At 47.8% G+C, this 27799-nt stretch overlaps 1 protein-coding gene across 1 annotated transcript in view; it reads right to left on the bottom strand.

The window, feature by feature from the left end:
- Spred2 (sprouty related EVH1 domain containing 2) overlaps nt 1–20817 on the bottom strand; it is a 101180-nt gene extending 80363 nt beyond the window's left edge. The window contains exon 1 of the mRNA XM_021177869.2: nt 20238–20817. Coding sequence (XP_021033528.1) covers nt 20238–20263 — 26 coding nt within the window. The 5' untranslated portion in view covers nt 20264–20817. The remainder of the gene's footprint in view (nt 1–20237) is intronic.
- Between the last annotated feature and the right edge of the window lie 6982 nt (nt 20818–27799).

Below are 27799 nucleotides of genomic sequence, written 5' to 3'. Positions count from 1 at the left end.
AAGATTAATCAGCTCCGGGGCTGCGGGAACACAAAGGCTATTTTGTGGGAGTGCTGCGGCTGCGTATGCAACCTCCTTTTCTGTGATTACACCTCATTGTATAACAATGTTCAGACATTTGGTTTGAGCAAGCATAGTAATTACATTTCTCACTTTGAACTAATTTAAGCAGCTACATCTGAGTTCCTCCACAAGTCCTCGGGCTGATCCACCCTCTGCCTCCCACCAGGAGCACTCCTGCCTGAGAACTGGGGCTTCTGTGAAATGACTGGCCCTTTGTGCGACGTGCCCTTGGTAACTCAGAGGCCCCCTTGAAGCCCAACTCAGAGTGGGCAGGAGCAATGAAGTGAACTGTTAAACACAGAAAGGAAAAGAAATCAGGGCTCTGGGCTGAAAAGATGGCTCAGTGGGTAAGAGCACCCGACTGCTCTTCCGAAGGTCCAGAGTTCAAATCCCAGCAACCACATGGTAGCTCACAACCACCCGAAATGAGATCTGACGTCCTCTTCTGGTGTGTCTGAGGACAGCTACAGTATACTTACATATAATAAATAAATAAATATTTTTTTTTTAATTTCTTTAAAAAAAAATAAGAATTCAGGGCTCCACAGATGGCTCAGAGGTTAAGAGAACTTCGACGCTCTCGCAAGGAACCCAGGTTCAGTTCCCAGCACCCACATGACAGCTCCCAACAATTTTTAACTCCAGTTTCAGGAATCCAGTGCCCTCTTCTGGCTCCTAAGGCACCAGGCCACACATACATACAGGTTATACAAACAGACACGCAAGCAAAACAAGCATGTGCACACATAAAACCAAACAGATCTTAGAAAAGCCAGCAAGCAAGAAAGCAAGCAGCTAAGCTTCATCTGCCCCTGCAACCAACAGCCTGATTTTGCTAACACACCTGCCCCATGCCGTGCTGATGCACGGACGTTTTATCTCCAAGACTGCAAAAAACTCTTACAACAGCGGGGACAAAATCTCACTGTACCACTGAGTTCACCTGACATTTTATATCTGGGGAGGGGGAGGGGGCAAAGGGCTGGTGACAGATAATAACACCAGGTCACTTTCCTTCTGGTTGGTAGATCACTTTGCAGCCATTGGGGACAGGTCATGACTAATGGCATGCTTTTCTTCTCCTATTGCTGGGAGCTAACCTGCTCCACCTGGATGCTCTGACAGAGAGAAGGGCATACCTTGAGAGGCAGTCCTGAAAGCTTGGGAGTTGGTCAGGGCCACTCTAGCTTCTGGTTCCACAGTTTGATGCTACATGAAGCAATGGAAAAATCTAACCACTTCCTCAAATGGGACATTTGGCTCCTTCACGCTTGGCTCAATAACTTGCCATGTTGTTGTTGTTGTGTTGTTGTTTTGGAGCTGAGTCTCATGTAGCTCAGGCTAACCTCCAATCTGTAATACAGGAGGCTGACCTTGAACTCTTCTGGCCTGGCTCAGAGTAACTTCTTCACTGGGAACTTGAGGCGATTGTGTATGTGTTCTGATGTGGAGTGTGTTGAATACTGATGACTGTATTTAATAAGATAAATAACAAAAGCGCAACCAGACAAATTTCAAAGCCACGGAAATTGTCCTTATCTACTAGGTGTGTGGTGGGATCAGGCTCTAACCCATGGCTACACGGCCAGATGCAGGGGACCCTGATGCCACACAGCATGTCATCTCTCTCTGTGTGGGCTGGGCAAGCTGAACCCAGGCTTGGCTGAGTCCGCACAGCAAGCATCATACATCCAGCCGTCCACTTGCTTTGCAAACCTAAAGTTTGCTCTCTTGTTGCTTCAATCATAAGACCAATTAGGGGCTGGCGAGATGGCTCAGTGGTTAAGAACACTGACTGCTCTGCCAGAGGTCCTGAGTTCAATTCCCAGCAACCACATGGTGGCTCACAACCATCTGTAATGAGATCTGATTCACTCTTCTAGTGTGTATGTGTGTATGTGTCTGAAGATAGCTGAAGTGTACTCATAAAAATAAATAAATAAATGTTAAAAAAAAAAAAAGAAGACCAATCAGAACCAAGTGTAGGGCTCACACCTGTACTTTTTAGAACTTGGCAAACTGAGGCAGGAAGACAGCCTCAATGTCAAGGCAAGCCTGAGCTGCACCTAAAATCCTGTCCAAAACAACCCCACCCATTCCTGAGGATTAACAGTTGCTGGGGAAAGGAGGGACATTTTCCTGAATGACATAGCTCTAGCTCTAAGAAGTTACCCTAAATTAAAGAACAGTATTGGCTTAGGCCGGGGTGGCGGTGCACACTTTTGAAACCAGCACTGAAGGGACAGAAGCAGATCTATGTGGGTTCCAGGCCAGCTAGGGCTACATAACGCGACCTTGTCTCAAACAAACAAAGAAATCAACTGGATGGGTAACACATGGAGACGATGCCTGTCCCTGCTTTACCTCAAGTGAGAAGAACACAGGAAGGCAAACAGACAGCCTCCCCCAGAGCTCGGCTTTGAGGACAAGCTCCCTTGGGCTCTCGGAGAGTCCCCACCATGAGAGAATAGGACATTCTGGGTACTTCAGCTTTCCAGGACAAACAGCAGTATAGGGAAAGCTATGAGAAACAGAGGACTGGGGGTGGAGGAACAACAGAAAAAAGAATGTTAAAATGACCAGAAGGGGGCTGGAGAGATGGCTCAGTGGTTAAGAGGACCCGACTGCTCTTCCAAAGGTCCAGAGTTCAAATCCCAGCAACCACATGGTGGCTCACAACCATCCACAATGAGATCTGGCGCCACTCTCTGGAGTGTCTGAAGACAGCTACAGTGTACTTACATATAATAAATAAATAAATCTTAAAAAAAAAAAAAAAAACGACCAGAAGGGGCTGGGGAGATAGATGGCTTAGAGGGTGAGAGCGCCTGCTACACTGAGAGCACCGAGCACCCACACCAGGCAAGCCACGAGCACTTCTGTGAGGAGCAGCTCAGAAGGAACAAGAGGATCATGGGGCTTGCCGGCCACAAGCTCCACGTTCAATGGGACACTGTGTCACCGTAAGAGGGTGATCAAGGTCGTCCAACGTTATCCTTGGATGTCTTATCAGTCCATATTCTCTAAATTCTCTTGCCCCATTCTTTCCTGGAGTCCCCTTGGCACCCTGTACGGTCATAAATCCTTAGCAGACAGGCCAGGTGTGGCAGCTCACACCTGAACTCCCAACACTCTGGAGGCTCAGGCAAGAGTGTATGACGTGTGTGGCTCACAGCCATCATCCCAGCACTTGAAAGTCATCCTTGGCCAAGTTCAAAGACAGAGGTCAAGCTAGGCTACCTCAGATCCCATCTAGACAGAGCCCACTCTCTCTGGGTAAGGCTCTCAGTGTGAAATGCACAGCTGACACCTGGGTGGCAGAGGGTCCCTAGCCAGACCTAAGGACATTTGGCCTCCACTGGTGTGACTCACAGTGGGAATACACAACCCACCCGTTAATCTCATGGGTTAGTTCTTGCGTTTTCGGCTTTCCTGTTATTGCCATCACCTGCTGCCTTCTCTCTTTAAATGTTCATTTTCCATGCACCAAGCACATTCTTTCATTGAATCCTACAGTAATCCTCGGAGGATTCAGGAGAAGCTTCGAAAGCAGCTGCGAGGCAGCCTGGCTCTCCCCTTCTTCCCCACCGTTAACGATGCTCCTGCTGCTCATGGTGGAGGTCAGGTTAGGGAAAGAGCCCACCATGGCATCACGGTTCTGGCCGTCAACCTTCTCTGAAGCAGTGCCCCCATGCGACGACAAGGCAAGTGGCACTTCTGCCTGTGCACAGGTTCTGAGAAGGCACTGTCTCCAAGGGGCCTGGAAAGCCAAGCTGCAGCAGAGGGCAAAGTGAGAGAGAGGTGGAATGGTGGCTGAAAGCTCACTTCCTTGCCTTAATTGGCATCCATCTTAGTGTTAATTGGCTTGGAGCTAAGTACCTTTCGTATGAACCCGGGGAAGCTGACCTTTGGAGCGGCTGGTGACTTGGTGGGTAAATATGTCTTTATGGACTTCATAAAATGCAGTCTGTGTAAACACACCCTCAAGAACTGTTAAGAGCACTGGGTGGCTGGAGTATGGCACAAAGGTGGCCTTTAAGATTGCTGAGTGCTCGGTGGTTAGACATTTAAGAAATCGAACATGCAGATATAGTTTCAGTTTGGGAGGGGGGGTGGATCTCAAACTGGCAGGCAAGCAGAGGAACCTCCTGGGGATCACACCAAAATGCAGATCAGGGCTGAGATGGTAGTGTTCCTCAGCAAACATAAAACCTGGGGCTCCATCCAGCACCACATAAAACTGGGCATGGTGTGCATATTGGGGAGGTGAAGCCTGAGAGATCAGGAGTTGTTCAAGGTTAGCCTTGGCTATGCAGCAAGTCTGAAGCTAGCCTGGGCTATATAAGAACACACACACACACACACACCCCTAAAGCATACTGCAGCATACACACACATACACACAATCCCAGTACTCAAAAGCAGAAGTAAAAGGACTGAGGTTAAAGCCTATCCTGGACCACACAGTAAGCATAAGGTTAGCCTGGGCTACACATAGAAACTCTTGTCTCAAAAAACAGGAGAGGCTGCCAGGTGGTGGTGGCTCACACCTTAAATTCCAGCACTTGAAGGTAGAAGCAGAAGGACCTCTGAGTTCACAGGCAGCCTGGTCTAAAGAGTGACTTCCAGAACAGTCCCGGCTAAACAGCGAAGCCCTGTTTGGGAAGAGGGAGGAGTTGTTAACAGAAGAGGGAGAAGGGAAAAGGGGCGAGGGGAAGAGAAGAGAGAGAAACAAAGGCAGAAGGCCACTGTTGTAAGGCTGTCAGGACTTCCTCAGAGGCCCAAGCCCCCATCAAGATGACCTTGTCAAAATGCTGTAGGATAGAAACTTACAGCTTGGCAAGCTTCCGGGCCCCAGTAACAAGGCAAGGATGAACTGAGAGCTAGAAACCTGTGAACAGGGGTTAAAAATGGAAGCTTAGCCCCAGGAGAGCACAGGTGAACTCAGGATTGCATCTTCTCTCTCTCTCTCTCTCTCTCTCCCTCTCTCCCTCTCCTTCTCCCTCCCTCCCTCCCTCAAGCACATTCTCATACAGACCAGCTGGCCTCAAGCCTGTTCTGTAGCTGAGTCTGGCCTTGAACTCTCAATTCTCCTTCAGAGAAGGCTATCTCTTTCCAAGCACTGGGATTAGAGGTGTAAGCCAACCATGATTGTTTCATTTCGTGGAAAAGAAGGGTTTCCGGAGTTCTGAGCTGTTGGTTGACACTGTCCTTCAAAGCACTTGCCACACAAGCTGACAGCCTGAGTTCTCTCCCTGGAAGCTGGGCACAGAGCTAGATGCCAACAGCTCACTGTGTAAACCCAGCGCTCCTACAAGACAGACAGGAGAATCACATGGAAACCCTACAGAAGGGGGACGGGGGATGTATCCAGGAAGGTACGATGGCACAGCCTGTAATCCTAGCACCCAGAAAGCTTAAGCAGGAGAAATGCTACTGACTTTTAGGTCAGCCTGGCATACACAATAAAAGCCTATTTAAAAAAACAGTAACGGAAAATGTTCTCCCATGACCAACAGAGCAACACGCCTTTCTCTCTCTTTGCTGTTAACAGTGTATGTTAGCATAAACTGTCACAGCCATGTGCCTAAACTACTACCCATCCCAGCCTGGCAACCACTGCCCTTCACCCTGGAGACCAGCATATCGAATACTCCTTCCTGCTTCCTGCTGTCTATGACCACATGGTCTTGGCAGGAAACCTCAAAAGCACACACTGGCATAGACAGTGTGGCATGGACAGCAAGAGAAAAACATAGGTAGCCCCAGAAATGCTCCTTCTGTAGCCCAGAAGCAAAATCCTGGGAACTTTATTTGAGGGCTCATCTCTCTTGCAGGATGGCCATCTGGAGGCCCCTTGCCTCCACTCCCAAACTTCCTGTACCCCTGCCAAGCCACAGGCGACACACACAGGAAGAGCATTTGGAAGCTCTCTGCCTCACCCTTGCACAGCATGTGACCAAGGCTAGCAATCTGTTCATGTTGATGCTTCAATATCTACGTGGGCCACATGGATCTGAACGGATGTTGTCTCCATCTTCTTCTTGTCTCCTGAGGCTCTGACAACTCAGAGCTAATGAAGGTCACAAATGTTTAATATAAAACCCAAAACGGGCTGGGACCAAGACCAGATGCTACCTCTGACATAGCTCAAACCACACCATGGCTGTATGACCTTAAATTGCCTTGCCAGACTACAATGTACGTGTTGAAGAAGGGACCTAAGCTTGTCACTTCCCAACATCTCTAGCTCTACAATGCCGGGCTGAATAAGTAGCAGATGCTCTATTGAGAGAGGCAGCAATAGGAAGCTAACACACTAGAAACCCTCCCAGGGGTTCTAAGGAGGAGGCCCGACCTTCAGAGTCACAGCAAGGTGCTTTACCATTCTGAACGTCACACCTTACGACCAATGACCTCTCATGAAAGCCACTTTTCCAGCAACACCTTCAGCGCTAAAGCCAAACTGAAAAATCCTATCCGACATGACAGACACAGTGCCAACTGTCCCTGTCGCCAACCTAGCCCGCACCCTCTAACTAGTTTTGTTACCAACTTATAGCTTCTTCATCTGCTTGCTCAGGTCTTCAGACAAAAGTCCCAACACCTACTTCCTGGCCTAGCACTCAGCAATCTCCAAAGTTAGCCTCAGGGGACCATACTGGTTTTCTCCAGCCTCACCAAGCATGAAGTTCTAGATGGGGGTGTCCTGCTTGGAGAGGAAGTCTCAGAACAAGAGCTGGCCCTTCCCCAGCTTGTTTGATCTGCCTCTCCCTGCAAATACACTAGCACCCTTCTGCCAGTCTGCAAAAACGCAAAGCTTTGCTTTGGCTAGTATAATCACCAAAATAAATAAATAAATAAATAAATAAATAAATAAATAAATAAATTTTAAGAATCAATTTATTTCTTTTTCTCTTTAAGAGAAAACCATAGAAAATCAAAGCTTGTTGTGTTTTTAAATTTATTTTTCAACTTGTAAAATAGGTTATTATTATGTAGCTTTGGCTACTCTAGAACTATGTAATACAGGATGACCTGAGACTCACAGACAGCCACCTGCCTCTGCCTCCCCAGTGTCAGGATCAAAGTATCTGTGTTGGCATGGGTGTTTATTTTTTGTTTATTACTTCTGGTTTGGTTTTGTTGTTGTTGTTTGTTTTGTTTTTGAGATGGGATCTACTATGTAGCTCTGAGTATCCTAGAACTTGCTATGTAGTCAGGCTAGCTCAAACTTATGCCTCTGCCTTCTGCACTTACAGGCTTGGCTCTACAGTTTTGTTGACTGATTATGAGCAAGGGATCAAACCCAGTGCTTTGTGCATGCGAGGTAAGTGCTCTATCACAGAGCTATATTCCCAACCATCATGTTTGTACTTTTAAAAGATTATTTGTGTGTAAATCCCTGCATGTGGTTATATGCACTATATGCTTGTATGAGTCCAAGGAGGCCAGAAAAGAGGATAAGATCCCCCAGGAACTAGAGTTACAGGAAGATCAGACATCACGTGGGTGCTGGGAACCGAACCTGGATTCTCTGCAAAAAACAGTGAGCACTAACTGCTGTGCCATCTCTTCAGCTTTTTTTTTTTTTAAAGCAATGAGGTTTCTTTATAACATCTGCCTCTAGAAGAGTCTTAGAATGTTGTTGTCCAAAGACATGCACTAGCATGACCAAGACCACACAGCAGGTGAGTGGCAAAGGAGTAGGAATCCATGTGTCTCAAATCCTAGAGCTCACTACATGCACGCACGCAACGTCTCTTCTTTCCTATTTGGAATCCATGGAGTTGGGGCAGCCTCTTCTCCATTATAAAGAGGAAAGCACTACAGAGAAGGGGCGTTTCGTTCAACTGCTGCAGGGATGGGGAGATGGATGGAGCGGAAAGAGGCAAGATTCACCCCAACACAAGTACCTGCCTTAATCAGAAAACCAAGTACTGACTCATGGTCAACATCGAGACCACCTGGGCTCCACCTTTCCCCTCCTGAAGAGCCTCTCTGGCCCATCTGGAATCTTACAGCTGGCTGCTAACTTTCTAACTGTGAGGAAGAAACTCAAGGACCCATGCCCCTGCTTCCCCGGCACGTGCTCCAGGGACTACATTTGTAGCTCCTAATGAATCTTGAGTTGAGAAAAAATATAAAACAAATATCCACTATCATTTCAGCAATACCTAATGAGGCTCTGTTTTATTATGGTAAGAGCACTACTGTGTGCACTGAAAAAGATACACACTATGTGGGTAATACTGCAGAATTCAGTTCACAAACAACACTTAGATTACATAAAGGATCCCGACTACTTGTGAGCTAGTGGGTAGTTAGTCAATTCAAGACTTGCAGATTGGGACTGGTCAGGCGGCTCCCTGGGTAAAATCTCACAGCCTGGGTTTGACTGATTGATGGACCCTGCATAGTCAAACAAGAGATCAACTCCGAAAAGCTGTCCGCTGACCTCTACACCCACACTGTGGGTCATACCTGCCCACACAGGCACACACACAACCCAAACTAAGTAGCAAGACCCGCAGGAGCTGGAGAGAGCCATTAATAGGAAGAGCTGCTCTTACAGAGGCCCCGAGATCAGGCTACTCACATCTCCAGCTCAAGGGGATCTGACACCCTCCTCTTCTGCCTCCCCATGAACCTGCACTCCCAGGCACATACCCACACACATATATACAGTTAAAAAAAAATACAAATCTTTAAAAATAGTCTTGAAAAGAGACTTCCTGGGAATGGACCTTAGGCCCTACTCGGGATCCTCAGGAAGAAAACTACGACAGACTAATAAAGCACTGGGTCCCCCTTCCTCCCAGGAGAGCTACCAGCTTTCGTATTTTTAGTGCTTCTTTTGGGGGGAGGGGGCGGAGACAAAGAATCTCTCACTTATTTTAGCCTTGTGGTCTATTCTTAGATCTCCAGCAGCCAGGCCCAAGTACAGCCCTCCCTCCTCCAATTCATATTCCAGTCTCTCCCCATTCCTCACCAGGAATTATCTCAAAGAGTAAGAACTGACAAGTGACAGATCATTTACATTTTAACCCTATTCACACTTAGGTAAATGGTTTAATATGCATGCTAATATTCCATCATTATTCCAATTAAGGAAACTATTATGTTAAAGTGTTTAATCAGGAGGGTTAGGGAGAGCTGCAGACACCTAAAATTAACCTCCAATAGTCTTGACAGTCACCCCATTTAAATGCTTGGCTATAAGCAACTCTTACTTAAGATTTCTGCTTAGGCACACAGGGATTCCTGATAAGACCTAAAAGCAATTCATTTCCTAACAAGATTGCTGTCTAAAAGAATAAACTATAAGAGCCACGATTTAAATACAATCGAAGCCCCAAGCAGTGGCATGCCAGGGAATTTAAACACCATCATCTTGATCCCTGTTAACAACAATGCTATCCGCATCAGAAACAACACAAGAACTTCCTCTCTCTCTGACCTTCTCTGTTTAATTATTTCCTGTGATTTCTTCTAGGGCTGAGCTTGCATGCTGCCCAGGGCCAGCAGGCTTTCCGTACACGACTGATTTCTCTAGAAGATGCAGACTGCCAGCAGCCTGTTGAGATGTTCCGCAGTTGGGGGCCTTCGTGTACTTTTAAGTGACAGATTTTTTTGGGCTCCTGGCATGCATAACCAACTTTTTGGTTTTCTGGGGTTTTTGTTTTGTTTTTGGAAGGGAGGAGTTGGTTCTCTCTCTCTCTCTCTCTCTCTCTCTCTCTCTCTCTCTCTCCCTCCCTCCCTCACACACACACACACACACACACACACATACACACCATTTTTGGTCTCTATGTGTAGCCCTGGCTGTCCTGGAACTCACTTTGTAGAACAGACTGGCTTCAAACTAAGGGACCCTCCTGCCTGTCCATCCTAAGTGCTAGAATTAAGGATGTATACCACCATGCCTGGCTTCAACTTTTATTTTCAACTGCCAGAAGAAAACACAAAGTTTTCCTCAACTCATTCCCATCTAAAGTCAAACAGGAAATTCTGTTAAGGTCGAGAAAAGATAGTTTTGGTACTATCTCCCAGTTACTATCTCCCACTTTGTCCCATGAGCCACAACAAATGAAGTACTAACAATACCAGGTATGTTTCATTATCTTAGATCTAGACCCATATACATGAAATAAAAAAAAAAAAAAATCTTAATTCCTTCTGAAAACACGAACATCTCAGGCCCCACCCAGTCAGGATCCCACCCCTATACCAGCCCAGTACTTTCCTTTTGAAAGCTACTGGTCCAGGTAGAGTGTGCCCTTCTGGCTACTGTCCTCATACACACTTTCCATCTGGGATAAGGCAGGCAGCTTGTTCTCTCTCCAAGTAAGAACTTACACTGTTCATATTGCAGGCAGAGGAAGCCACCTTAATGGCTGAGGATAGCTCACTACAGAGCGCGCGTCCAGCCTCCATGAGGTCCGAGGTTCAATCCACAATGAAGGACGGCCAAAGAGATGTCACTTAGCATTAAAATGCTTACAAGATTCTGAGTTCAGCTGGGCAGTGTGTGCACACCTTTAATCCCAACACTCAGAAGGGAGACTCAGGCAGACTTATGAGATCTGAGGATAGGCCACCAGCTGGGTCTAGACTCAGTTCTAGGACAGCCAGAGCTACACAGAGAAATCCTGTCTCAAAAAAAAAAAAAAAAAAAAAGATTGTGTTCAAATTCATTTTCTTAATAGTAGCAAGTCAATGTATTTACAATGCTTTATACAAAGACACATGGTTCTGTGAAGTTGAGAGACACAGCGGTCTTCTATAGATATAAAATCTAAAGTCAAGAACCTGGTTAAAGAAACAAACCCTGAGCCTGGTGAAATGGCTCAGCAGTTAAGAGCATTTGCTGCTCTTGCAGAGGGGCGGAGTTCAGTTCCCAGCACCCACACGGTGGCTCCCAGCCATCTGTAACTCCAGTTCCAGATCTGCTGCTCTCTCTCCTCTGCCTTCCTCAAGCACCAGGGACTCGTGTGGTGCACATGTGGACACATAGGCAAAACACTTAAATACAGAGAATAAAAGTTTCATGACTATAAAAATAAGCTGGCTGGTAGTATTGCAGTTCAGTACTCAGGGAGCAGAGGAGGTCGGTCTGAGTTCAACGCCCGACTCAGACTGGTCTACAGAGTGAGTTCTAGGACAGCCAGGGCTACACAGAGAAACCCTGTCTCAAACAAAAACAACAATAATAACTTCAAGATTAATAATAATAATAATACAACCAAAGTCCTGCTAGACCTGATGGATCATACCCATAATCCTAGCACTGAGGTACCAAGGCTAAACGAATCCCATGACATTCAGGCCAGCCTAGGCCACAGAATGAGACCTTATTTAAAACAAAACAAAACAAAAAAAAGCATAAATCCTGCTGTGATCAAATAAGATAAAAACTTTTAATTGATTATTAGCATCATTATTGTGTGTGTGTGGTGGTAGATATGAAAACCAGAGTGACTTTGTGCATGCTAGTGACCTATATCCTCAGTTGTTGGGCAAGATGTTAACTTTAACAAAATCTTCTCCTCACCTACAGCACAGAGATACTGGAGGGTCAGCCATGCTCCACCCACAGGCAACCACTTGTGTGTACTTACGTACAACACAACCCCTGCGTGCCTTACAGGCCACTCAAGGGCCTTGCTTGCCAGGGACGACTGACATCACACAGATCCTGACAACACTCAGCGTGAAGTTTCCAGAATCCGGGAAGTTAGCAGGTGAGAATAGGGACAAGCACAGCAATCAGTGAACTGAGAAGACAAAACTGTTCTCATACCCGCAAGGCACGAGAAAGTGTCTAACATCCTAGAATGTAAGTTCCTCAAGGGCAGGGCCTGCCTGAGTCACGCTCTGACAAGTATGTGGATTAGGGTAGGTGTTCAGGCGCTCAGTATTCAGTGGCAGGCAGTAGCACTCGGTCACTCGGTTCTCCGGCTACACCCTGCGCTGCTTGTTTCTAGCCATACAATAATTCATACGTGGCTTTGCAATTAGGGCCCTAAGCACATGCTACAGAATCTAAATGTACCACTCACAACCTGTTCTCTAGTGCTCCTAGTGTCCCTGGAACAAAATAAATAAATAGATAGATAAATAAATAAATAAATAAATAAATCTAAGAAAGGACAGCAAGGCCCACAAAACCGGTAAACATCAGAAGCTCTGTATCCTGAGACCTGGTGCACATGGCCTGGGGAAAAGCAGACTAGACTCGATGGGTAAGCAATGAGTAACTATATTAAAACTGTCTACTTCAAAAGATCTGCAAGAGGAACCAAACTATTGGAATATCTACTAAATTAAATTTGCCCAGCACCTCACTTGTTTTCTTGGTAGGAAATATAAAATGAAATACCAACATGGCATGCAAGTAGACACAACACATCCTAAGCCAACATCATCAGGGGAGCCCGGAGGTTCACCCCAGCCCCTCCAGCCCTACTGAGGTAATGACAGCTGGTCATTACCGACACTTCAGAAATAAAGAAGAATGTTTTATTCTCCCAGGACATCAGAGAAGCAAAAGAGAGAGCAGACCATGGCGTTTACGACCTAGCTCTCCTTTGAGAAGTTCCAAGGAGCGCTGAGCAAGGTACTCTACCTTAAGTATGTGGATACTTGACATGGAATTCTGAAGATGAGACATCTTGGCACACAAGGAGCCAGAGCAGATGTGAAGGGGGTCCAGTAAACTCCCAATGTGAGATGTCTAAGGAAAGCTTACCCGGGCTCCTACACTTCTACTTAGTAAGAGCCGGGTCTAGACCAGTTCAACACAATGAGTTTCTGTGCTCCAGAGCTCCTGAGTCAGAAAAGGGACAGAGGTAGGAGCTGTCCAAAGCCACATTTACTCCACTTCCTTCATGGTGGCCTCCCTCTTGGTTTTGGTGGTCCCAAGCTAGAGGTGGCAGCTTATGGCTGTAATTCTAGCACATAAAAAGCAGAGACGAGTAGGTACAATGCTGAGGCTTGTCTGGGTTACAGGGAGTTCTAGGCCAGCTGGGAACTGTCTTAAAAATCAAATGGGGAACTGAAGGGGTGACCCACAACTTTAGTCCCACCACTTGAGTGGTAGAGGCAGTCGGATCTCTGTGAGTTCAAGGTCAGTCTAGTCTACATAGTAAGTTCTAGGCCAGCCAGGGCTACATATTGAGACTTTGACTCAAAAAAACTAAACTAAACAAAACTAAACTAAACTAACTAACTAACAAGCTTGGGGGGTAGAATGCTTGCCTAGCATGCCAAGGCCTGGATGTAAGTGCCAGAACTGGGTGTGTAGCAATTCAATGTCACCCTAGGCTATATGGTGACTTCTAGGCCAAACTGAGAACCTGTGCCAAAAAGAAAAAAAACAAAGCAAAACAAAACAAAAAAACCTTTTTGTATGCAAGAAGAAAGTGAATTATCATTAAATGTTTATGTAGGTGAAATGATTTTTTCATGAAGAAAACATTAACTTCCATCAGATATTCACAGAACACCTACTGATATGCACTATCAGGCCATGGATGGAAGAGCCAATAAATTCTTCAGACATCATGGGCAGTTTCCCTGTGCACCTGCAGTCCCTATGGGACACAAATGTAAGCCCAGCCAGGATATGTGAGCCATCAGGACTAGAGGAGAGATCCAGGGCTATGCAACAGCAGAAAGAAATAACAGAATAAACCACAAAGACAAAAAAAGGAAAGAAGGAAAGAATCTTATTATTACATGAATCAGGGAAAGACAACTGACATTTAGCCTGGCACATTCTATGTGTTTATGAATGGGTCTGCTGGGACTATAACTACAAACAATATAACTAGATCTGAAAAGAATTACTATTGCAAGGACAGAGGGAACAAGCCACTGCCATACATTTCAGAAGCTGCCTGTGTCTGTTGTAATATCTTCAATCAAAAGTACTTAATACAGCCAAGTGTGTCAGCACTCAGGAGTCAGAGGCAGTTAGGTCTCTGTGAATCAAGACCAGCCTAGTCTACATAATGTTCCAGGCTAGCCAGGCTACTTAGGGTAAAATATACTTTGCCTAAAATATAAAACAAAAACAAAAGTACTAAAAGCTAAGATAAATTCAAGCTGATTTCTTTATCTCCACCCACTAAGCACAAATAAAGAAAACTGTTTTCAGTCAACAGTGACAGTCATGTTTACAAAAGGCTACATGAATGTGTTGTTAATAAAGACCATCTAAGAAAGGGAACTGACGTGTGGCCGTGATTGTGCAGCAGAGAGGCATTCAGATCTCTGTGAATTTCGGGCCAGCCTAGTCTACAGAGTGAGTTCCAGGCCAGCCAGAGCTAAAAAAAGAGAAGCCCTGTCTCAAAAGACAAACAAAACACAGAACAACAAAACAAGAAAAGAAAGGGAACCAAGTAGTAGTACAACAGCTGCCTTTTAGGTGGGTGGCTCTTATGTCAGTCAGTCTCAAGTCTTTTATTAATCCTAGCCTACTTTCTTTCCATTTAGGTCCACACCTACCCAGGGCAAACATGCAAAAAAAAAAAAAAAAAAAATACTCCTTGTCCCCACCCCCACGCATGCAAACCACAATGAAATGCAGCAGGCCAATCACGAACTCAAAGCACAATGGGTTGCTCAGAGACAATTTAGAAATACCCTGAATTAGCCAAGTGCCACAGTTAATATTACCACGTTAGTCCACAGGAACAGAACAGCAAAGGGGGGGGGGGCTTGAGGATGATGGGAGCCAGGAGGGAATGTCTAATGAACAGAGCACATTACATGTGTGGGCATGAGATTGTGAAAGAATAAATCAAAAACACATACACTCTGCCACGCAGGGCACTATGTGCGTCCATGGAAAATGTAATCAGAAAGAGCCCTCACATGGCTCAGGTCTTACCTTTAAGGTCTAATTTCCTTCAGAGACCATGAGCCAAAACAAACAACCATACATATCAAAACTTCCTGCTCTACCTCCATTAGCTGAGAATCTGCTGTTTGTGTGTGTTTGTGTGCAGTCCAGTCAGTAATGTAGGATCTCTGCCAGTACTGGGTTCATCAGCACAGCTGCCTCCAGCATCAAGTGAGAAGACTCCACCGGAACCCTGCAGCTACTGCAAATTATTAATACTGTGATTTCTGCAGACTTCTCGAAGGGGTAAAAACACAGACCCATCTTATTATGCCAGAGATGTACTTCTGAGCTGGTAATTTGCTGATCCAGTGACACAACGCTACGTCCAGGCTCTGGGATGTAGAGGCAGGAAGAATGAATGCTGGAGTTTAAGAGCTGAAGACCAGCCCAGCAACACAACAAGACTCCCTAACCCCCATTTCTAAAATCCGACCAATCACACAACAGTCAACTTCTGCTTCCCAATTCTAACCTCAGCCACTACAGTCAGAATGGTGCTGAGTCACCCATGACAGAGTACCACTCTAACAGTTCTATATTCAATTTCACAAAACCAAGCCCTGTGTGCATGCTCGGAACAGGTAAGTTGCTCAGAGGATGGCTAACTACAGCCTGTGCTGAACAAGTGCCACAACTATAATTATTACATTCTTTTCTCCCCCCCCCCCCCGCCCCCCCAGACAGGGTTTGTCTGTGTAGCCCTGGCTGTCCTGGAACTCACTTTGTAGATCAGGCTGGCCTGGAACTCAGAAATCCACCTGCCTCTGCCTCCCAAACACATACATGTTAATTCAGTCAGCTGGGCTTGGTTGTACATATCTGTACATGATCTTCAATACTCAGGGGGCGGAGACAGGAGGATTTAAAGTTCAAGTCAACCTGCCTGAACTACAGAGTGAGTTCAAGGCTAAACAGAACCAAAAAAAAAAAAAAAAAGCTGAGTCTGGAAAGATGAAAGCTGGCTCAATGGTGAAGGGTATTTGCTGCTCATCCAAGACTGGGGCTGTGTCCAGCATTCACATTCGGGCTCACCCTGCCTCTAAGTCCAAGTCTACAGGAGCAGATGCTCCCTTTTAGACTTCACAAGCACTACACTCACATGCACAAATGCACACCCACACTAACTGTACATAAAAAACGTAACTATAAGCCGGGCGTGGTGGCGCACGCCTTTAATCCCAGCACTCGGGAGGCAGAGGCAGGTGGATCTCTGAGTTCGGCTACACAGAGAAACCCTGTCTCGGAAAACAAAAAACAAACAAACAAACAAACATAATTTTTGCCGGGTATGGTATTGTATAAATGAAACCCCAGCACTTAGAAGGTAGAGACAGGAAGATCAGGGAGATGTTTGAAGCCAGCCTTGGCTGCACATGGGAGTCTGAGGCTAGCCTGAGCTCATGGCACCCTGTCTCAAGAAAACAAAACTCAGGGCTCTGTTGGGGCGAGTGGATGGCTCAGCGGGTAAAGTACTTACCATGCAAACCTGATGACCTGAGTTTGGTTCACAGAATCCACACAAAGGAGAAAAGAGTACCAATCCCACAAAGCTGTCCTCTGACAGGACTAACATGGCACACGAATACACACACCACACATACACACACACACACACACACACACACACACATATTAAACCTTTAAAAAGACAAATGTCATATGGCTCAGCACTGCCTGTATTTTATTAGGTATAGTGTCCCATACTCGTTTCACCTTAATAAGTCCAACATCCAGTAATATTACTTTGAACCTCCATCCATAATCTTGGGGGCAAATACAGAATCCTCATGCCCAAGTTTGTTTAACTTCACTTTAATTTGCTATGCTCCTCATACCTCATGACAATGAAGAAAAACTATGATAACAAGAAACCCATCAATTTAGTACAATCAGAGTTCAAGGAATGACTTACAGAAACAACCAGGATGCATAGAGGGCTACAGCCATCGTGAAAGGTGCCCGACTAGCTGCGTGAGACCAGGCTCACAAGGCTGGCCACCACCGTTTAGATAACTAGCTAGGAGCAAAGGGGGGTTCTTCCCGACCCGGGCTGTTGAGTGAATTCTCCACTCTGGAGACTAAAGGGATAGTCTCGGACAAAGTACTTAAACTCTCCTCAGGTTCCCCAAAAGGGAGATAACGTGGTGAGTTCTACATATTCCATTCTACAGGCATCCCATGAAGACACTCCAGAAGCCAGTAGGAGAAAGCACACTTCTCATTCCAGCACTCAGGAACCTGAGACAGGAGGATCCCTCTAAGTTAGAGTCCAGCCTAGTCTACATAAAAAGTACCAAGCTAGCCAGGGGATTTATGGTGAGGCCCTATCTAGACAAGAACAAAAATATAACTCCCCAAAAAGCCAATTCAACAGTGGTAAAGACACCAGGGCTCTCTAACCCTCTGAAACTAGAACCCATCTTTAAGACCTACTGTCTCAACAGAATTCTTTAGTTTTTTTGTTTGCTTTGTTGTTGTTGTTGTTTGTTTTTCGAAACAGGGTTTCTCTGTGTAGCTCTGGCTGTCCTGGAACTCACTCTGTAGACCAGGCTGGCTTTGAACTCAGAAATCGGCCTGCCTCTGCCTCCCAAGTGCTGGGGTTAAAGGAATTCTTTCCTTTGGAGTCAGGGTCTTTTTTTTTTAATTTTTAATATTTTTATTACATATTTTCCTCAATTACATTTCCAATGCTATCCCAAAAGTCCCCCATAGCGCCCCCCACTTCCCTACCCACCCATTCCCATTCTTTTGGCCCTGGCATTCCCCTATATTGGGGCATATAAAGTTTGCAAGTCCAATGGGCCTCTCTTTCCAGTGATGGCCGACTAGGCCATCTTTCAATACATATGCAGCTAGAGACAAGAGNTCCGGGGTNCTGGTTAGTNCATNATGTTGTTCCAACNATAGGGTTGCAGATCCCTTTAGCTCCTTGGGTACTTTCTCTAGCTTCTCCATTTGGGAGCCCTGTGATACATCCAATAGCTGACTGTGAGCATCCACTCCTGTGTTTGCTAGGCCCCGGCATCGTCTCGGGAGTCAGGGTCTTATTCTTAGCCCAACCTGAGCTCAAACTCATGACATCTCTCCTGCCTCAGTCTCCAGCTGCTGGGATAACAGGTGTGAGCCACCAACTTCAGCTTCTACAAGCCTTCTGATCACAGTCAAACCGATCTGTCTCCCCAAGACTGGAATGAGGAAGTATTCACTTAACACTGGTGTCCTCACCTGGAATCCTTTCGTCTAGGCTAGCAAATGGGGGAAGGCACAAGGCTGACTGGCCACTGGAAAACTGCACAAGCCGACTGCATCCCCAGTGGAAGGAGCCAGGAACCTTAATGCACACTGGGCAAAGCTCTCCAAGAACCCCAACAGCACAGGTACTGTTCACTGCCCCCAAGGCTACTCCGAAGTGCAAGTACAGACAAGGACCCAGAAAAAGAACTGTTTATTGGCCAAGTTTCAAAAGGGGAGGGCCTAGCAGATATTCCTTCCCTCCATATTTCAGCACTAAAACTCTCAACTTTCTTCCCCCACTTTATGATTTCAATGACAGGTATAGTAAGGCAAAATAAGATGTCTAAAACAGCCCAAAGCATGCTGTGAGACTTGCACAGCAGGTGGGAACCTCTCCAGGGACAGGTGTCTTGACAGATTAGGGTCACTGCTGTCAAAGTTCCCTGGGGACACACCGAAGGAAATTCCCTTTGCCGAACATCAGCTTCCTTCCACCCAGTCTGACAATGAACGCCACAGGATAAAAGGCCATTTAAAAACAATCGAGGGCTGGGCCGCAGCTCAGTAATGGAGCTCTTGCTTGTCTGGCTGTGGCAGGCCCTGAGTGCGAACTCCAGACCGAAAACAAAGGAAAAGAAGGGAGATTTCTTAAGAGTGGTACACAGGATTTTGCCACCTGCTACAAGAGCTCTTTAAGCCACCCAGTGGCCCAGTCCTGAGTCACTTCCCCTCTCTGCACTCTAGAGTGTCAATGCTCACGGGGGAGGGGGGTGGGGTGGACACACAAAAGCAAAAGACCCAGGGTTTGGGAGCTAGTCTCCAGCCACTCCCGCTCCACCTCTCCAGGTCCCCCTCCCCTCAGCGTCCCCGAGACTGCGGACCCATTCTGGAGTCCAAGCAGGCGCCGCTGCTACCTTGGCTAATGGCAGCACTGAATGAAAGGAGCCGAGGCAGGCTCAGGATTTATGAATGTGCAAGGGAGGAGGGATATCATGTGACAATAAAGGAGAACGTCTTATTCACAAAAAAAAAAACCACACAAACTGGTGAGCGAATACAGCCACTGAACAGCAGTCTCAGAGGCGGGCACGGCTAGGACCCCTGGCTAAGTACCCGCTGGGGCCCACGGGCAGCCCCGCCCCCAGCTCCCCAAGAGGGAAACGCCTCGAACACTACTAGAGCGGAGATCCAAACCTAAGTGCGACTTAGGCGGGAAGCAGCTGCCACTTGGCCCAGAGACCGTGACAAGCCCGGGTCTCCCCGAGGGGCGAGCACAAGCACCTCTGACTAAGCACCGAGAGCTTTGTTCCCCTCGGGCCTGCGGGCCGGGCACACGCACGGGCACGCGCTCTCCCTCACATACACGCCAGGAGCGCGCTTCCCCGCACGCTCTCCCGCCCTCGCTGCACACGCTTCGGATCCGCCCCCAGTGCCGCCCCGACACCGCGGGGCGCGTGTGCCGGCCCACACGCGCGTGCACACACTCACGCGCGCCGGGACTCGGCAGGCTGCTCCCGCGCTCTGGCCGCTGCGAGGACCCGGGCGCACTGACCCTGTGCCGAGCCCGACTGGCCCTCCCCCAACTCCACCGTGTTTTTATGAATGAAAATGTGGTATGCAAATGAGAGCGATTCAAGAAAACGAAATGGCGGAGCCCGGGCCCCAGAGGGCTCCGGAGAGGGCTATGGGAGGGCAGCAGTGCCAGGAGTCACAAAGTCACCATGCACACAGACCCATCGACCCCGGGATGCCCCGCGTGGAGGGCGTCAGAGCTTCCGCTCCCGCAGCCCGAGGACCGCCCCGAGGTCATCTGCGCGCCCTTGGCCCGGGCTGCGACCTGGACTTGCAGACCCCAGGCGGTTTCTGCCGCCTCCCCCAACCAAGCCAAGAGCCTCGCGCATAGCCCCGACAGCTCAGCCAGCGGCTGCACCCCAGGCCAAGTTCCCCCGACGAGTCCCCTCCTGCGTCCTTGGCGGCGGCCCCCACACTGCCCTGCCGGGCACCCGCGTCCCACCCGCGGCGAACTTACTCGTCCGGGTGTGTTTCTTCGGTCATTTTCTTGTTCACCTAGACGCCTGTCCCGCGGCGTGCAGCCTGGCTCCCTTCATCTTCCTGTGCGCTCGCCCCCCTTCTTCACATCTCCGACATCTCCTGATTTGGTGGTGGAGGGGGGGAGCTAGAGATGAAGGGGGCGCCGAGGCAGGCGGGGAAATGGAGAGCCCCGAGATCAGGGCGAGGTCTGGGAAGGGGCACACCAGGCAGCGGACGCCGTGGGCCGGCCGGGCACGGCCCCGGGGCTCTGAGGGGGTGCAGAGGCGAGATTTGGGAAGGGGACCCGGAGGGGGAGAACAGCAGAAAAACAAGCACGCTCGGGAAGGCGGGCGGGCAGCCGGCTGCGCTGGGGCCGGGCCGGGGTCGCCCCCGGGAACCGGGCCAATCAGGGTTCCGGGTAGTGCTCGCCGGCCGGGGGAGATGCGCCTGGGAGGCGGTGCAGGGCGCCCCGTCCGAGCCCCATCTCGCCACTCCACCGATTTACTCCATATTGGATTCTCAGCGCCGCCAACAGGAGGAGGAAGTAGGGCGGAAGCGATGACGTCTTCCCAGCGGCCAGAGGTGGTGGAGTGCAAAAAGCTTCCTACTTGCGACCAAAATAAAAGAGGGGGGGGGGGAACACACTCACAAAACACTTTGTCCCGCCTACTGAGCGTGCCCCTCTTCTACTCCCCCTCCCGCTAGCTTCCAGTCAGGGAGGAGCCTCGGAACAGCATGGTTGGCACTGCGTTTGTCAGGATCCGAATCCTTGTCTCCGGGGCTCCGGGTTTTAGGAAGCCCAAGAGGGAGGAGGCGGGAGCCGAAGACAAGAGCACATCTGGCTCCCGTTTTGTCCCCTCCCTCCTTCCAAACCTTTGGATTAAAAATCAAGGGGGGAGGTGGCGGAGGGCGGAGATGGGGAGGAGTTTAGATGCTGCCAAAGAGTTTGGGTTTGGAGAAACACTGCGGGGTGGGGGTTGGGGGCAGTGCAGGTGGCCTCCGCTGGCCTCCACATGATGGGATTACTGTCATGCAATACCATGCCCACCTAGAGCGGGCATATTTTTTTAAATATGTACGCAGAAAACAAAAGGCAAACAGCCATAAAACTTTGGCATTGCAGGCAGAGATGAAGTTTAAAGGTAACACCAAAGTAAATTATCCAGTCTGTGAATAACGTTTCTTGTCTCCAACTCTTAGAAGTCTACTCTTAATTTACTGGACCACAGATTACTACCTTTGATGGGCTTTGGCCAAAGAAAGACCCAGGAACTCATTACTCCACCCCCGACCAGTCTTGCCTTGTCTTCCTTTCCTTTCCTTTCCTTTCCTTTCCTTTCCTTTCCTTTCCTTTCCTTTCCTTTCCTTTCCTTTCCCTTCCTCTCTCTCTCTCTCTGTCTCTCTCTCTCTCTCTGTCTCTCTCTCTCTCCCTCTCTCTCTCTCTCTCTCTCTCTCTCTCTCTCTCTCTTTCTTTCTTTCTTTCTTTCTTTTTGAATGTGCGGGGGCAGGAGGAGGATGCATCCATGCATGTCAGCACCGTTTGTGGGCAGAGAGGAGAGGCTGTCGGATCTCCTGGATCTGGTTGCTAGCCTCTGTGTGGGTCCTAGGAATTAAACCACAGTCTTATGGAAGATCTTAACTGCGAGCCATCTCTTCATACCTCTCTTTAAATTATTTTTCCTACCATGGCCTAGGACCTGCCTGAGGTTTTCTGAGAGGACCTATGCACCATCTAGACAACGAGCAGGATTGCACCCAGGGCTAAACTTGTGGATTTGCCTGGAATCTGAATTTGTGATATTAAAACCCATTACAGTTTTTGAAGGGGGCACCATGTTTTCACTTGACACGGATGCCACCAATTACAGAGTCACTGGGTATTTCCTGAGGTCTTGCCATGGAAAAAGGGACAGGGATTATGTCCTCAAGACTAATAGACATTTCTTTTTTTTTTTTTTTTTTTTTTTTTTTTTTTTTTTTTTTTTTTTTTTTTTTTTTTTTTTTTTTTTGAGACAAGGTTTCTCTGTATAGCCCTGGCTGTCCTGACACTCACTTTGTAGACCAGGCTGGCCTCGAACTCAGAAATCCGCCTGCCTCTGCCTCCCGAGTGCTGGGATTAAAGGCGTGCGCCACCACGCCCAGCTGCTAATAGACATTTCTGTTCTCCTGAATATGCCATTAGAGACATTCCACTTAGATTTTAAATAGCTATAAAACAAACTGGGGGATGAAATATTTGCTTCAAAAATAGAAAATTGCTGGACAGGATAATCCCATTCTACGGAGGCTGGGGTAGGAGGATGGATAGTAGTTCAAGTCCAGCCTGGTCTACAAAGAGAATCCTAGGCTAGACATAGCTAGTTAGCACAATCCAGTCTCAGACAAAACCACAAACAAAAAACAAACAAACAAAACAAAACAAAACAGCCAGGCATAGTGGAAGTGGATCATTTCCGTAATTCTAGTATTCTAGAAGCAAAAAGGTAGGTGGGTTTCTGTGAGTTTGAGGCCAGTCTGGCCTATATAATGAGTTCCATGCCAACCAGACTACATGATTAAGACCCTGAATCAAAGTAGTGGTGGTGGTGGTGGTGGTGATGATGATGATGATGATGATGATGAAGATAATCAGCAACAACTAAAACAAAACCCATACACAAAACAAAAGTAGTCCTCTTAGAAGTCTGTGCATATTGAGAGTTCCACGGGGGCTTGAAAAATAAGAGTTTCACCTTTGAGTCAAGTAGAAACCAGTGGTTTCGTGCTTTCCACAACCATGATCTTTGTGGACACACATTGAGGTTCAACACTGGATTCTGAGTGCTCGAGACAAGTAGTGGTGAGGCCGCCAAACCTCAAGACCTGCATTTTGGTTTTCTCTTAGAAGACCTGAGGTCCTGACAGTGAGGTCTCTGTTAATTCTTCAACTTTTACAGGGACAAACAAAGCAAACCTTATCTTTCTTCATTTTTTGTTTGCTTAATTTTGGGGGTATTTTTTATTTGTTGGCTTGTTTCTGGTTTTGTTTTTGTTGTTGTTTGTTTGTTTGTTTTGAGGCCGTGAAGAATGTGAGACATGCTGGGTGTGGTGGTAGACACCATTAGTCTTGGCAGTCTGAAGGTAGAGGCAGGTAGATCTCTTGAGTTCAAAGCTATATTGGTCTACAGAAAGAGTTCTAGGACAGCTAGGGCTAAATATTGAGACCTTGGTTTAAAAAAAAAAAAAAAAAGACTGGGGATTGGGTGAACTGTAGAGTTGCTTAGAGGTTAAGAGCACTGGTTGCTCTTTCAGAGGACCCAGGTATGACTTGCGGCACCCATATGTCCACTCACAACCTTCTATAACTCTAGTTCCAAAGATCTGACATTGTCTTCTGGACTCCAGGGGCATGAGGTACCCAAGTAATGCATACATAGCTATACATACAGGCAAAATACCCATACACATAAAAGAAAATAAAAATAAAACAAACAAAAACCAGACGCATTCAGAGCTAGGAGATAGGTTAATATGAGGCTTACTTGTCATTCGAGGACCTATGCTCCTTCTTTAGCACCCACATTTGATGGCCTGCAATTATAATCCCATTGCTGAAGAGATGGAGACAGGCAAATTCCACAGGGCTTACTAGTCACGTCTGTGGTCTGACAACTTTCAGATTGAAAAGCAAGGTGGATGACTCCCAAAGAAGAATAACGGAAGTGTCTAATGAATTACTTGGATCATACCGATCTATTTCTAGAGTTTGTTGTAACGTCTCGGGATCTATTTGTTTTGATTTGTCCCACTGATGTCTTATTTTTCTTATTCTGTTACTCCCACAAACTATAATAAAATCATATTCTTTCTCAAAAACAAAACAAAACTGTAGACATTCGAAAATAAGTAAGCCGGGAGTGGTGGTGCACGCCTTTAATCCCAGCACTCGGGAGGCAGAGGCAGGCGGATTTCTGAGTTCGAGGCTGGCCTGGTCTACAAAGTGAGTTCCAGGACAGTCAGGGCTACACAGAGAAACCCTGTCTTGGAAAAAAAAAAAAAAAAGTATTAGTTTGTCCCCATTTTAGATTTAGATTTCAATTCAGAAGCATTATAAGCATCAATCTTCTGAAAGTACGGGGCACGGTAGCATCACCCGATTCCCAGGACTCCAGAGGCTGAGACAAAATAATCACTGTCCGTTGAAGTACACAGTTCCAGGCTAGTGTGGGTTAGAGTGAGTCCCTGACTAAAAAACAAAACACAAGTTACAAAGCAACAACAAATCCAGAGGATTTGGGTTTTTTGTTTGGTTTGTTTTGTTTTTTGGTACAAGTGTACGTTGGCACAATCTTTTATCTCAGGAGGCAGAAAGGTCAGAAGTTCAAGGTCATTGAGTTCCAGGCCAACTTGAACTACTTGAGACTTGAGTCTTTTAAAATAAAGTGTTTACCCAGTAAGATCTTAAAACTTCAAAAGTACTATCGATCTGCTCACAACTTCATGGAAACCCAGCACAGCTGCCTGCCTCTTAACTCCACAGGCTGGGCAGGGGAGGAGGCCCCGTAGCTCTTCCTTTCCCAGGGGCTGTGGGAAAGCCCGGAGCGCCCCTCGGCGGCCGGATCTGCAGGCTCTGCAGCCGGGCAGCTCCTGCTTTTCGAGCCCGCGGCCCTGTGGGGCGCAGTGCGGAACCCGCACTTAGGCGGCCGGACAGCCGGCTGCGCGTGGGATCACAGGCCAGGAGCCGCGGCCTCAGGGCTGTCCTCGCCTCACCCCACTCTGCCCCTTCAGTATTTCTCAATGACCGGCGCTCGAGGACACTTCCGACGCGGGGGAGGGGTGCCACTCGCGCGCCGGTTTATCAGTTCCTTCCGGCCGCGCCCCGGCCGCTGCAGCGCCTGCATCACTATGCTCGGGCGAGCAGCCGCGGGTACCCGCTGTGCCAAGGGAGCCAAGGACTGTGCAGACGTAGTGAGAGGCGCCGCGGCCCTGCAGGGTGAATGGCTCGGGCTCATTGCACAATCTCCGGTATAATTAGCCAAGGGCGGCGGTGCAGGGCTCATCCCCCGGGCAGCATACTCCGGGATCATTTTCCCTTTCGGTTGCATAGCCGGGATTTTATTAAACAGACGAGAAAGGCCCCCGCCCCGCCTCCCTCCACGCTGGTGCAAGTATTATGAATGAAACGCCAAGCCCGCTGCTACTGAGGTCGCCACTTCAGGTAGGAGGGTGGCTCGACTGTGCTCAGCAGCTCACCAAAGGCTCGGGTATGCATTTGCTCAGCAGAGTCAGAATGCAGGAAGTAATCGACGGAGCGGAGAAGGAAGCATTCTTTGTGTAAAAATGTAACCGCCAAGGTTTGCCCCAAGTTTCAGTTTACAACTGTACAAGCCTCAGCCAATTTAAGAATGGGCTATGCAAAGGGTCTTTTCGTCTGTGGCTGCTCACCTTCTAGCTAGCCGCAGCTCGGCCTTCCCCCACCCACTCCAGAAAAGATGGAGAAGGCTGACCTTGGGGTGCACTCCTGAACTCGTAACAGGAAGCAAGTGGATTGCAAATTGGATCCTGTCAGAGAGTCAGACAGAGGAGGAGAGGAGACAGAGAGGGGTCCTCCCCTAACTCTTGCGGAGGATCAGAATTTCTGAGTCAGGCTGGGTATGTGGCCCAGTTAGTAGGGTGCATTGTAGCTTTTATTGCGCATGAAGCCCTAGGTTCGACTCTGCAGCCCCTCATTAATCCGGCCTGTAACCTCAAGGTCGTCCTCACCTACGCGGCGAGACACGGGAGTCCTTGATTTTCACAGAGGAAACAAAACAAGTGAATGAAGACTAATTAATTCAGAAATTGCAGCAACTGAAGCTGGAGCCATGGCCGTAGTTGAATGAATTTTAAATCTTGCTTTGTGTGTGTGTGTATTTAACAAGCATGTGAAGGAATCCCTTGCCACCGCCACACAACCGCCCGCCCCCACCCCACTCCACCCCCCAGTTTTAGCAGTCTCTATAGCCCTAGTTGACCTTCAAGTCAGCCTGTTTCTGCTTCCTGAGTGCTGGTCTTAAAGGCATGCACCACTACATAGGCCTAGAAAAACTAGTCCTAAAATTTAGGACATAATTTCTTCTTCTCCCCCCAACCCCTACCCTCTCTCCGTGTCGTGGTTCTGCCTCATGAATGCTGGAATTACACGCACACACCACCACTTCTGGGCTCAACTAGATTTCCTTTTTGCAGATATGAGCCAGTATATTTGTGAAGACTGAACCGAGGGCCAGCTGCTGGGCCAGCATTCTACCACCTAGCCACGCCTGTAGTTTCTCTTCACACATTATAACTTAAGCAAACGAAAGACGCAAACCGAGGAGAGGAGCCTGGCTTGCAGAGCTGGCTGGTCTGATCCTCACCACCCTTCTCTCTCAACCTCCCGAGTAGCTGGGCTGCCACTGTTTCCCATCATTCCCTGCTGCAGCTTCTTTCACACGTGGGTTTTTAGTGGGTGGAAGGCCATGGTCAAGGCAATAATTTTTCATAGCTGCTTAAGGTTCAAGGTATTCTATGAAGCCACCGGGATACCAAGGCACATGAACTTCCGGCCTTCTGGGTTGTGTGTGTCAGGCATCTAAACAGGTTAGGATTTGTGACCAATGGCTGGTGTTTGTATGAGTGGGGTAAGCACCAGGGTAAGCTAAGGTCAGAGAAAGGCTCCCCAGAGGCTGGGAGGTTTGAGTCAAATCTTGGCAGATAGTGTGATGCCAAGGTTGTGGATAGATAACTGGAACAAGAGGTAAAGGGAGAGAGAGTCAGATGAGCATAAAAGTTCTGAGGTGCACACGGGGGTTAGAGACAGGAACTGGTCAGGGCAGCCGCAAGGTCCAAGCCAAAGGTTTGATTTTTATTTTGAAGTCATGAACCTTCCTTAACCAAGTCACGACTAATCTTTGTTCAGTCCGGAATCCTTGCCAGGTCGATTTTAGTTATGCAAATGTAGGGCAAGTGGCACCCATTGTTCTGGGATTAGTGAATCAAACCAAAGTCACAAACTGACAGCCCTTGGGCAGGATAAGAAGACTCTAAGACAAGGTTGGTTTTGACTGCCTTTCTTTCTATTTCTTCCTTTCTTCCTTCCTTCCTTCCTTTCTTTCTTTCTTTCTTTCTTTCTTTCTTTCTTTCTTTCTTTCTTTCTTTCTTTCTTTCTTTCTTTCCTAAGTAAAACTGAGCCTAAAACCAGAATATTCTATATAAAATTTGAGATCATTGGTTCCTCCTGGAGGGGAAAAAAAAAATAGGAAGAAAGGCTTTGGCCAGTCTGAGCGCCAAGCTCCGATTGGTAACGCTTGTTGAGTAGAAGCTGCACAGTCTGCTGGCCCCAGGGGGCATTTGAGCTGGTGACCCTTGGAATACAAGAACATTTTGTGACTAGATCCAAGCTCCCCTTCCTGACTCCAGCGAGCTGGAGATTGTTACTGAGTAAAGCAGTTTGCATGGAAGGAAGGAACTGATCCCCAGCCCCCTTCCCAGAAGGCTGCATTATGGGTGGGCAGGCCGAGCAGGGTGCATTCAGGCAGGCTTGGTCACAGCCCAGTGACA

This window comes from Mus caroli, chromosome 11 (genome assembly GCF_900094665.2).
Source record: "Mus caroli chromosome 11, CAROLI_EIJ_v1.1, whole genome shotgun sequence".
Taxonomy (NCBI): Eukaryota; Metazoa; Chordata; class Mammalia; order Rodentia; family Muridae; genus Mus; species Mus caroli.
Note: the sequence above shows the minus strand (reverse complement) of the source record. Positions and strands in the feature narration are given on the sequence as shown.